The sequence below is a fragment of the Apus apus genome, chromosome 1, assembly GCF_020740795.1.
Source record: "Apus apus isolate bApuApu2 chromosome 1, bApuApu2.pri.cur, whole genome shotgun sequence".
NCBI lineage: Eukaryota > Metazoa > Chordata > Aves > Apodiformes > Apodidae > Apus > Apus apus.
This window is the reverse complement of record NC_067282.1, coordinates 111,322,409-111,335,549: the sequence shown is the minus strand read 5'-3', so window position 1 is coordinate 111,335,549 and position 13,141 is coordinate 111,322,409. Positions and strand designations below refer to the sequence as shown.

Below are 13,141 nucleotides of genomic sequence, written 5' to 3'. Positions count from 1 at the left end.
CCAAATCACAGCTAATCATAATTATCTACTAAGACAGGGATGGATGATTCATGTTAGTGAGAGATTTAAAAGCCTATTGGACCACGGGAAGGGCATATTTTAAGTACACTCATCAACTACACAGCCACAGGAGTGAGAATTTATTTAGGACAAACTGTTAAGAGGAGAAAGTTTTAAAATACATGTATTTTGCTACTTAAAAAAAAATAATCTGAGGTTCTAACTGTACAAAAAAGAAAAAACAAACAAACAAAACCCTAAAAAATAAAAAAAAGTCTCATAGTTGCAGACTCAAAACACGGCAAGTTTACAAAAGACTGTTCAGATTTTAAGAAGATAAAAGTCTAAAAATGGCTCTGTGTGACCTTTGAAACAACAGGAGCACTGACAGTCAGGGAGCAAGATCCCAGGATTACAGACAGTAAGCTTCACAGAGCAAAAGATTATAATCAAGGCTGGAGAAAAAAGCAGCAACCATCTCACCACAGAAATGGATGTGAAACCAGCTTCTGCTTTTCTACATCACTCTCAGGCACATCCGAATGAGCGCTTTTTATTCACTCCAATAGTTTTACATGTAATAAAAAAAAAAAAAAGGAATAGATTACCTTTGAAATTGATTTTGAGGGTGTCTTTTTTTCCTAATCTTTTTTCTTCTTTTTGTATAAACCAAGCCAGCCTAACTCTCCGTAGCTTCAACTCAACGGAAACAGTAGCAGAAAGATTAGGATGCCTGTAACTTTTAGAACAGCTTCACACATTTAATGTCAGAATGAAATGCTCATTTTACTCTATTATGTAACCAGCTAGGCAATGAAAGAAAAAATACTGCTATCCACTTGTAAAATGTGCTGAATAACATGATATTGATTGCATTAAAATAGTCTATACTCTGTATGTGACAACTGGAAGACTGAGGAAAATGTGGTCCCACTGCCAAATGAGATGGTGGACATCATTACACAAGACATGGAAAAGGCAGAAGTACTGAATGTCTGCTTTGCCTCAGCCTTCACAAGCAAGACCAGCCTTCAGGAATCCCAGGTCCCAGAGACTAGGTGGAAAGGCTGGAGCAAGAAAGATGGTACAATTGGTGGAAAAGAATTGGGTCAGGGAGTACTTAAGCAAACTGGCCATACATAACGCTAAGGGGCCTAATAGAATGCGCCCACAAGAGCTGAGGTAGCTGGCAGATGACACTGTGAGGCCACTTCCCATTATTTTTGATTAATTGTGGTGAATGGGAGAAGTGCCTGAAGACCAGGGGAAAGCACATGTCACTCTTATTTGAAGGACAGCAAGGAAGAGGACCAGGGAACTACAAGCCAGTCAGCCATCACCTTGGGAAGGTGATGGAACAGCTAACACTGGAAATAATTTTCAGGCACATGAATGAGATGATCACCGAGAGTAGTCAGCGTATTTACATCAAGAGGAAGTAATGACCAACCTGATAAACTTTCATGATGAAATGACTGGCCTACTAGATGAGGAGAGAGCAGTGGATATTGTCTACCTGGACTTGAGGAAGGCCTTTGGCACTGTCTCCCATAAGACCCTCAGAGACAAGTTGGTGATGTACAGGCTGGATGAGCAGACAGCAAGGTGGACTGGAAACTGGCTGAACAACCAGGCCCAGAAGGTGGTGATCAGTGGCACAAAGACAAGCTGGAGGCCAGTGACTGGTGGTGTATCCCAGGGGTCAAGGCTGGGTCGAGTCCTGTTCAACATCGTCGTGAATGATCTGGATGATGGGGCAGAGCACATCCTCAGCAAGTTTACTACTTATGAACAGCAGAAGCAGCTGATACATCAGAGGGTCATTCTGCCACCCAAAGGAACCTCCATGGGCTGGAGAAATGGGCTGAGAGAAGCCTCATGAAGTTCAGCAAGGGGAAGAGCAAAGTCCTGCACCTGCCAAGGCACAACCCCAGAACACCAAGTTGGAAAGCAGCTTGGCAGAAAAGGACCTGGGATGTCCTGGTGACCATGTCCAAATTGACAATGAACCAGCAATGTGCCCTTGCTGCAAAGAAGGCTGCTCTGGGCTGCATGAGTAGGCATGCTGCCAGCAGGTTAAGGGAGGGAATCCTTCTTAGTGCTGTGTCCAGTTCTGGATTCCCCAGACACACTGAAGAGAGTCAAACAAAGGGCCACAAAGATGATGAAGAGACTGCAGCAGCTCTCCTGTGAGAAAAGGTTGAAAGAGCTGGAACTGTTCAACCTGGAAAAGAGAAAGATCAAGGGGAATCTCTTCAATGTATAGAAATACCTGAGGGAAGGATGAAAATTGGACAGAGCAAGGCTCTGTACAGTGGCAGGACAAGATGCAATATCTATAAACTGAAAGACATGAGGGAACATTTTTTCACTGTGAGGGTGACTGAGCCCTGGCACAAGCTGCCCATGGAGGCTGTGGAGTCTCCATTCTTAGAGGTAATCAAAAGCCCCCTGACCACAGTCCAGGGTAACTATGCAAGTGGCCCTGCCTGAGCAGCAGGGTTGGACTGGATGACTTCCAGAGGTTCCTTTCAACCTCAACTAGTCCTCAGTTCTGTGATACACTCCTCAGCTCTTAATCAGAAGATACACGCAGATATAAGCCAAACTAGAAACAAGCTGTAGATACAAAACCTACATTTAATTTGAAAATCCTCATGCCTATGCTGAGCAGCATTTTGGTTTTCCCTGTAGCATTTCTTTCTATACAGCTTTCTATGCACTTACTACTTCCAGTTACTATTTTAAGTCTATTATAGAAAAAGCTTTTGAAAATTATATCCTTTCAGAGTAATTGGCATAGAGAATTACATATGAAAGTTTCAGAAGTGGTCTAGACAAAAGTACCAAGCAGACCATGACACAAATTATCTTACAACAGTTACTACCACTGGACCCAGACTGCTCTAACTCCTTGGTTCTGGATATCAGAGCATCTAAACAAATATTTACATTATAGATTCACATATACATATGTATTAATAGACTTCCATTAGTTACTCATATTTATATGAAAACATGATCCTAAGTAGTACCACTGAAATAATACATGAATAGGAAAAGGTGGCAGGAGCCCTCTGAGTTCAGCAGCAAGGTAAGCTATTAATTCAGCAGCGTACCCATGTTTCAGTTCTCTGTATTTCCCCTCCGATTAAAGCAAAGACAAGCACAAAGAATTATGGTGTTTCATCTGAGCAGGTTCAAACTTCAAGATTTTAGTTACCCTTACTTAGGGCTTCCATTTTCCCTTGCAGGAATACCTGAGATACTCAAATGTAGAATTTCTGTATCATGTTCAGGGCACACACAATCACATCCTCAGACTCCTGTTAAACTGTCATCAGAGTTACAGAGACAGTTAACATTGGTTTTGAGCAAATTATATGACTGAATGACTGGAAAGGAAGAACAGTTTCTAAAAAATATGATGAGTATTTAGATGAACATCTTTGCCCCTGTGCCCATCACCTGAAGTAAAAAATGGTATGCCTTTACTAAAAGCAACAAAAAAGGGGAAGATCCATCCTTTAAGCTAACACTTATAACATGATGCTTCTCACTGTCACTTCTTAAAGAGTCCTACAATGTGTATACAGCTACAACAAACTTGTTACAAGTGCAGTCATGTCAATCACAACATGCAATCACCCTGTCATACAGCACTCTTCAATTTCAATACTGCATAGGTCTTCTATGACAATGATTGTGAGAGCTGCTAGTCCTTCCAGGTAGTAACATTTTAATTTCAAATAGAAGAGATCTGAAGATGTACTGAGGAGTGATGGCACTGTCTTCCAAACCAACTGAAAGACACAGAAACCGACAGGCAGATGAATCTCTGTTGACAGAAAAGCAACTCACAGAAACAAGGAGAATAAATCTTGTTGTCTTCTGTATCAAATATGCACTATAAAAAGATATTCAGTATCTCTGAGAAAGATGAGATGCAAAATGCCTCTGGACTATTGTTACTAACAACTTCCAAGTCCCATATTTTGCCTGCAAAGGATTTGAGGCTACCCCTTAATCTCATTTAAGTTACTTCTCAAGCACAGGCTGATCACTGGGAACAGCCATGGGAACAACTGAGTTCTGTATCACAGAAATAAGAAAGCACAAAGTATATGAAGCTCAAACCTATTGCCATTAGCTGCTTTGATTTAAAATACTCTAGGTCTTCATCAGAACACAGGACAAACAGTTTTTAGCAGTCTCTTCCCCTCAGTGGTTACACGAGAATTCTGGAAGTGGCAAAATGCAGTACTAGTAGTTGAATATATTCCTGAACTATTACTTTTAAAGCACAGAACAACTCCAGTTCAAATATTAATTTCTTCAGACAAACAATGTTGGGATGATTTTACCCTTTTGATTAAAACTTCCTTACATCAGATGTTTACATGAACTGTCAAGAACTGCTGAATGCCAGATAAGATAGCTTCCCTTGCCTACGCAAACTGTGCTTGCACATACACACAATGTCAAACAAAACAGACAGCTACAACAAGGAACAAGCTATTTTATTTTTGTTGATAGATAAGAATGCCCTACTGAAAATATAGAATAAAAATATATTCTGCTACAACACTTGGAACTCCTGAATCTCATGCTATAGCACATGGTGAAATTCGCAGTAACCCTTGCGCACATGGGTGTACAGAAAATCTTGAACAAATACCCACAATAGTGCCATGTACAAAAATGTTATTTCATAAAGGCCAAGCAAAATCTAAACATCTTTGTTTTTCTTATGCCAATGGCAATGTAAAAAATGAAAACAGTTTTTGTTTACTTCCACTTAAATTGTATGAAATCTCTTCATGCTAAAGAACTCTGAAATTCAGCATAATAAAGCATGGAAGAAGCAACAATATACTGAGCATGTGGGGCGTGATGTTTTCCTCAATATATAACCAAGCTTCATACAGTTACATTCAAGTCAGTCATTTCCTAACAAAAGAGAAAATATTCTGTTTTTCCAATCAATGTTCTGACCTTTTTCTGCTTTAAAGAGCATGCTTGTATTATTCATCTAAGCACACATGAACCACAAAAGATATGCAAAATAAATCAATATAGATAACCTTTAGTGTCAAATGTCTAATGATGTCATAATAAAAACAATTCTCAAAGTCCAGATGACTTGCTAAATTAAAATTACATTGCAGTCACTTAAACTAACAAAATACTTGGACACTTGTAAGCCACGAAATTTGATATTTTGCAGCAGTATCTCTGCTGAAACCTGAGGAATATCAAACTATTGATAAAGCAAGGCATTTTCAGCAAAGGAATTTGTAAAAAATACTTTTATACTATCTGCTTTCCCATGAAAAAGCAGTAAGAAATATAAAACCTACCATTTCAGGACTACCCCTTCCCTAGCAAATAGTTTTTATCGCTTGCACTATTACATACAGTACATTCAGTTTTCTACACAGAAAGTATATTATATTGTCCCTGATGTATATTACAATTGGCAGTGACAATAAACTGCTTCATTGTCACCACTCATTCTTGCAGCTTATACAATCAGCACCAATTTTACCCAAAAAAAGGCTTATTGGTTACATAGTAGCACTTCCTTATAGGAAATATAAGCCCAAAACATTGGAATCAAATATGTCTTCCCAGAAATATACCAGAATGTATGGCTCAGAGATGAATAACCAAGAGCATTGCATAGGACAGGGATCTCTCCTGCAAGAATAAACTCACCCTTTGATTGTTTGTCACTTTCTGACTCAAAAAATTGACAAAGTAAACACGTGCTAATGAACATGAAAATAGTACAGAACTAAATTTACTGGTAAAAAAAAAACAACAAGAAATTGTACAGTTCTCTCTGGCACAGTGCAAAGCACACATTAAAAAACTGAATACATATGTACAGCATGTATGTATATTTTAAAAGATACATAGTATGTATTTCCCAACACATACAGGTGCATATATAAAAAGCATGGATACACACATCCATATCCACACCAAACTTAGCAAAAAGATGGAATGTTTCAAATATGGATGCACTGTTCCAGTTAAATCTGTCTGCTCCAGAAATGGCTGTTTATATAGCCAATATGTGCTTCCATGAAACAAATATTTATTGCCTGCATAAACTGACAATATATGGCACATTTGTCCTCGTAACTTACCAAAGGACTTGATAACCACACTTTATGAAAGCTTGTATTTGCATTAAGTCCTCTCCTCCATTACCCTTCTCTCTCCACACCTCCATCTTCCATAACTAATTCACATGGTTGATCCCTTTATGGAAATCTAGGAAGAATAATCTAGAATAATATACTAGAGTATTACTCTGCTGGAAGATCAGACACAGTATTCAGTCCAAAGATGAGATCTTCTCTTTGAGAATTTTCTTGCAATATAAAAGTTTACAACCATCCATCCTTGAAAAAATTAAGACCCGATGCTGGTTTGTTCTATTATTTTCCTTTGGGATTCAGCTATTTTGGTTCTGAATACGAACACGCTAATTAAGTCAGTAACAGAAAATACACTTTTCAGAATTCAGAGAGCACGGTTATGTAACATGTTCACCCCCAGTACAATCAAGTGTCCTTCCGTGCAAGCTTCCTGAAATAGTTCACAAAGTACCAGAATGTAATAGATTCTTGTTTCTCCTCTTTATCCTGAATATCTTTTTCTTTGCATTTTGAGAGCACTTTCAAAAAATAAAGATTATTTCTATCAGCAAAACAGTTTGAAATAAAGGCGATGGCTGTGAACCTGAGCTTAGTGTGACACAAACACACATATTCGTGGCATCTCCATGGCCTAGTACTTTCCTTGCTTAAGTCTTTCTATGTGGTAGCACAACTTTAAGGCAGGCCCCAGCTTCAGTCCCATATATTTCATTATCATATCACTCCTCAGTAAGAGTAGTGCCTTCCCATCAATTTCCTGTAGAAGAAAGAGAATAAACACAACAATATACAACTTTTTTAACAAGCTGCATGGTAAAACTGGTTAAGTACATTATATTTGTTTATACTCTAGTAAAAATTTATCTAGTCTATAAAAACAAGTAGCAGTATAATTTTATATTTACAGATGGCCACTTAAATTTACTTTATTTTAGTATTTTTAATGTACAATTACGATATTTGAGATGTTAAAGAAAATAACAGTAAGTAAAATAAAATTACCAAACAGCCCTCAAAATTAGGTACTGGCTGGGAAAATACTGAATGGGTCAAGGGGGAAAAAAAAAAAAAAAAGAAGCTGTAAAGGAAGGTCTATGCAGTTGGAGATTAAATGATCCAAGCACTGAGGCCTTGCACTGAACCTTGAACACAGCTGTGGGAGGATTCTGGCATGCACATGCAAACAGTCACACGGAGGAAGGGGTTACAGACCATCTAAATCCGTGAAATAAGACAGATCTATGTCCAGGTTAAACCAGGCAGATTGTTAGAATAAAGACCAAGGAGAACTTTGACAGATTTCAACTGCCTGGTTGAGAAGCTGTTGAAATGTGACAGTCCTAAGCTCTTAGGAGCATTACATACTGTAGACAGGCAACTAGTTCCTTAAATACCATACAGAAAAATAGTCTTCTTTTTTTTTTTTTTTAAGCATAAACCTGACACAAGTGACATTTACTCTTCTTATACAACTAAGAATAAAGCATAAGACAGGCAGCTCTGTTAGAAATTATTTTGAGTTTTCCTTTTAATCCAGCTTACTCTGAAATTTAATTGTTAGCAGGAGCTGGTGCAGAACAAGGGTGAAATACTACTAAAGAGAAAACCAGCCTCTTTTGTGAGGGCCATATATATAATGAAATAAGAAAGCAGCTCTTTGCTGGGCAACTTGCCACAGAAATGCACAGAGAGGGAGGACCAGAAACAGCACAGAGAAACAGACAAGAGTTTATCACTCTAAATACAGCATCTAGTTAGATCTTATGATTTTTTTTCAAAACAGATTAATAAAACATTTTAATTGATTCTCTGAATTTTAGTATTAATGACCAAGTGTAAAGCTAACAAGGCATAACAGCATCTCTACTTCAGGAAAATCAGTCTTCCAAACACTTTTTTAGAGAAGTGTCATCTATGTAGGCCAAATGCCCCACACTGTACATGAGTATGCCATCTCCTCCAGAGGTACCAAGGATGACAGGGGTACCACAGATGCTGGCCATTAGAACTTGGATACATCCAGAACTGGTGTTTTTCCTGAGAAGCTGAAAAGCCGTGGGTATTTACTTCAGTCTAATGAGACTGAAACACAGAGAAAATACACTGCAGGAGGAGTTTCAGGTGGAAAAATAATTTTCAGCCTCCTTGTAACACATCAGTAGAGTCAATTCCACCTTCAACTGCAAATAAAGCAACAGACATGGAAGCTGTGTTTTAAGAAATAATGTGACACACAATCTACTAGAACAGAATGGATACTCATCATACATGTCTCCTGAAGAGTTCCGCATGTGGAGCCAGTGCCTGTGGATCAGCTTCTTTCACAAAACGCATTACTTCCTCTATTGACCAGGTGGAAGGATCCCTATTCAATATTCTTGAAGGTTCCCTTTTTAGTGAATTCAAATCCAATCCAGTTGTGGAACTTGCAGCTTTTAGTATAAAAATATTGCAAAAGGAAGAAGCATCACTAGTTTATACAGGGATAACACATTTCATTCTTAATAGTAACACGCACCTTTCATTATGCATTCTTTGCAATATATTAAAATGAAAGATGTTTCATTTTCCTCCAAATAATATTGAACTGTTCCATTTGTCTTTAATGCCTTATATAACTGTAAATATTTACAGCAGCATAAACATTAGCACTATGACAACCTCAAGGGACTAGTTCGAGATGCCATTAACTGGGAACGTGGCAAAGGCAAGTTAAGCTGTGCAGGTGAAGGGAAGGACAGGAGGAAACTCTATCCCCATATTTCAACAACACAGCAATAGCTGGTAAGATGCTCAGGAAGTAAGCTGTGTAAGTCTAGCCCTCTCTGGTGTGGCTTGCTGCAGGATCCATAGCAGCAGTGAGAAGAAAGTGCAGTGAGCAAGACACCCCTGGCTTCCACCACAGTACTAGTTCTAACAGGCTCGAGTTCTGCATTTGCAGTTACGTTAGCAAGTCTGACGTGCTTGGCAAGAGCACAGCATTTCACTCCATATACAAGCTCTTCTATGGAAAATATCTTCTCTATTCATAACTCATGGACTTTGTATGTTAATAAAAGCTGTTCTGTATTTTGGAAAGTTCAGTTATATAGCATACCTTCAATCCGCCTCTGTAGACGATTCCTACTGACTTCATAGTAACCGCTGCTCCCAGCAGAGCTCAGGGACAGCCTGTGCAGGACTGGGGCTAAATTTGAGGTAGCAGTCACTGGCTGAAGGGAATTTCTGTAAAACGCTGCACTCCCAGAAGCACAATATTCTGTGGAACTTCGACGGGTCGGGCTTGAAGGATTTACAGAATTAAGCGAAGAATCCATCGAGTCCTCAGAAAATCGGTGTTCTTTGGAAGTGCTGTTTTCCTCTATAGGTAATGCTACACAAAAAGCAAGCATCACTATGTTCAAAGTATTACTGTGCTCAGAATGATGGACATCATACCTTTGTTATTTAACTCCTTGCTATGTTCTCTTGAAGATACTGACAGACTAAGTCTGTTAACACATCTGTGAGGCAACCACTGCTGCCGAATGTTTGCCCCTTTTCCTCAAGCAACCATGGGTCTCTTTTTTTGTAACAAAAGATTTACTACATCAAGTCTGAGATGGTCTTTCTTCCATTAATTAAGTTGTATTTCTTAAATACAACAATACAATTTGTTAAATACTATGAACACAGAAATGACAAAGGAATTTTTTTTCAGGTAAAATCGTCTGACATGAATATTGATAGGTCAAACAATATCTTAGTCAAGCATTTTCATTATCTTTTTAGAAAACATTCTCCAAAAGCTAACCACTAAGTGTTACATTTATAGTGCAAGAAATGTTTAAAAGAAATAAAAACTCTCATGTTAACTGACAATTGTTTAATTTGTTCTAAACAGCAGAGGGAGTCACTAACTTCATAAACAAAACATTTAGAAAATTATAAACTATAGATCCCAATATGTTCAGACACAGGTAATAGGCAAAGCCACCAAGGGCTGTGAGTGCCAGGTGCAGCACACTAACTGAACACATTTAAACCTCAATGTGGTACATATATACAGTTAGTTCTTCCCACAGGGCAAGATCTGTGAGCACAGACTGGAAAGCTAAAGATACATGTAAATTACTGAACCCACTGACCAAGTAAAAAATAAATTTAAAAAAATAGTAATAAATCAGGCCTGAGGAAGAGAGTATAACAACATTCCTCTTACAGACTTGGTTTAGTGGTGGACTTGGCAATGCTGGGCTAGCAGTTGGACTAGATGATCTTAAGGGTTTTTTCCAACCAAAATAATTCTATGATTCTGTAATTCTATGGTTCTCTTTTTAGTTCTTATAACTTACCAGCTAATTCCTACTGTGCAAAACACAAACAATGCCTGCTTAGAAGACTTAGGAATTTTCAGAGCCTGTCAATCCTGTTTCTAAGCCAAATGAAGTGAGTTCAGTGGGTTCCCTTCCCTGTGCCATGAGACAAGAGCCAGGTTTGCTTGATTACTGAAAATTCCACTCTCGGTCAACCGAATTCAGGTCTGATTGGGAGAAGCATGCTATGTAAGGGGATAAAACCAAACAAATCAATGAGAACACCACTCCATGCTCTAGCAATCACACATTCTCCATTTGCAACAGGCCAATGCACCTAGCCTGAAACAGGGACAAGAAACGAGATGTACACATCTGTACAAAACAAATGCTGCCTTGGCAGGAGAGTTAAGAGCTGGAAAATACAGCTAACAGGTATATGGAAGTGTAAAGCACACACCACCATCTTGAAAATTACTCTAGTGAAGTTACAAAACATATGCTAGTAAAGCTGCATATTCTTTGAGATAAGAACTGGTATGTTCTGTGAAACAAGTTCCTGACACAAGCTTTTTAATACCCTTCCTATATTACAGCTTTCAAGAATTTCTTGGCCAAATACCCAATTAAAACCAAAGGAAGAGTATCTTCCTAAAAAGCCAGTGAAATTCTCGCATATGTTTCAACTTGCTTCATGAGGTCTTAGGTTCTCTGCTGAAACCTGTTTAAAAGTGGAGTGCAGTGAAGAACCGTTAAGGTGTTTTGGTCTTCATATAGCATAATTCTGAAAGGGAACAAAAGGCACTCGAAGAGCCAGCTCACTACTTAGTGAATTCAGTAAGGTAAGATTTGCCAAACGATGTAACATCTTTTACTAAACTTAGAATAAAGGAGCCTTCATGGACACAAGCCCTTCTCTTTCACATATGCAACCCTCAAAACAACTACTGCAAATCTTTCTAATTTGCTAGATCTGAATCACAAGAGCAAAGAAGGGACCACTGAGGTTTTCAAAGAAAATAAACAAGAAACCAAATCATTTACCTTTGTTGGTTTGAAGTAGTTGCAGCAACTTACCAAAATGAAAAACAAAAGTAATCATTCTACAGAATTTCAGAGAAAACTTTAAGAGATGTAGTCAATGATATGCACTGTAAAATTAAAGGGTAGCCAACCTAGGGAAACTTGGAACTGTACAGAATGAAACCACTCATAAAAATCTCAGTCCAAGACCAAAAGGTAATACTTGAAACAATTACAGCAAAGCTGTATGAAGGACTCTAAGGTTTAACTGACTAAACCTGTAGACTCAGATTTCCCAAGTCATGAAAGGTAGGATGAAACAATGGAGACAATACACCCCAGCAGAAAGTTTCAACTATAGTATTTAAGCATGTCAGCCAACTCCATCTAATGTATTAAGAAAAAAATAAATTGTAGTTACAGTAAACAATATAGTAAACAACCAAGCACAGGTTCCAAATACAAGGTTTCGAAAAAATAATTATTTTGTGTAATCCTTTTCAAGACTTCTGAAGACAGAAAGATTTTTAAAATTGACTGTATTACAAAATAATGTTATTGTATTTATCCCAATTATATCCCAGATTTAATTTGGATGTCATATATCTTAAAGTAAACAATAGTAACGAAGACTGTGGAAGATCAACTCTGCTTTTTTTCCCCAAGATACCAGGATTCGAATTTATCTTATTGTAAATTCTCAATTCACAAAGTCAAGGTGGAAAAAGCTGGCGTATTTTCTAGGGTTATCTCCTTTTAGAGGTGTTCCTGTTTAGCAACTATAGTGTCCAATCCACTTCCCTTTCCATCCATCTAGCTTCTCTACGAAGAAAACACAGCAGCAATTTTGGTGAAAAAGTGGTCAACTGGTATGACAGCTGATTAGAAAAATTGCATCTAGCAAATGGAGCTTTGCAGTCCATGGAGCAATGAATGACACACTTCTCCTACCTTGACATTTTGAGTAGTTGTGAATAACAGCAGTATGGAAAGAGACGGGAGGTTCTACTGCAGAATGCCTGAATTCTGGGTAGATTAATAAAAGGACAATAAAAGGCCTTATGTTTCCAATGTGAGGATGACAGACTGTTTAAACATGGAAGGCCTTAGCAGGAATCAGAGGTTTTGTTTTCTTGAAGCTCCTCTGGGAATTAGAAGCCAGTTGTTCTGCCTCATACATAATGGGAATGATGTAATCAACTGCAGCAGTAAGAACACACAGTTTTCAGCGGGAGGGAGACTAAGTAATTCCCCCTCCCCTCCCCCTTATCTTTTGTAACTTTAAGAAGAAACTGTTAGTGAGCAGTACAGACAGAAAAATCTGCAAAACATATCCCTGAGCAGATCAGAATGAAAATGAACTGTTTGAAAGACCCTTTCCCACAATTATTCCATTTTGCCTTCAAATGATATTTCAAAACAACTATTTCAAGACAACTATGTCTCAATGGAATCAGAACTTTTTGGGGGCAGATCTTTCTTGCTAACCAACCCATAACTGACCGCTATAAAATTACCTCCAGATTTTCAGCAGAGGACGTTGCCCTAATGGGAAACACACAACACTAGAGAATGCTTTGCCTCTTGAAATGCTCAAATTCAAACCTCTAAAACCATGGCAAAACACTTATTTTAATTATTTTTTTATTCAAG

The 13,141-nt window shown here is 38.1% G+C and overlaps 1 protein-coding gene across 2 annotated transcripts in view; it reads right to left on the bottom strand.

Moving 5' to 3' along the window:
- Positions 1-4,499: 4,499 nt before the first annotated feature.
- The window catches only part of SCML2 (Scm polycomb group protein like 2), a 70,849-nt gene continuing 62,207 nt past the window's right edge, over positions 4,500-13,141 (bottom strand). For both annotated transcript variants that reach the window (XM_051639181.1, XM_051639192.1), the window contains 3 exons: positions 9,268-9,543; positions 8,439-8,602; positions 4,500-6,927 (listed from right to left, as the gene is read on the bottom strand). In XM_051639181.1, coding sequence (XP_051495141.1) covers positions 6,802-6,927; positions 8,439-8,602; positions 9,268-9,543 — 566 coding nt within the window. In that variant the 3' untranslated portion in view covers positions 4,500-6,801. The remainder of the gene's footprint in view (positions 6,928-8,438; positions 8,603-9,267; positions 9,544-13,141) is intronic.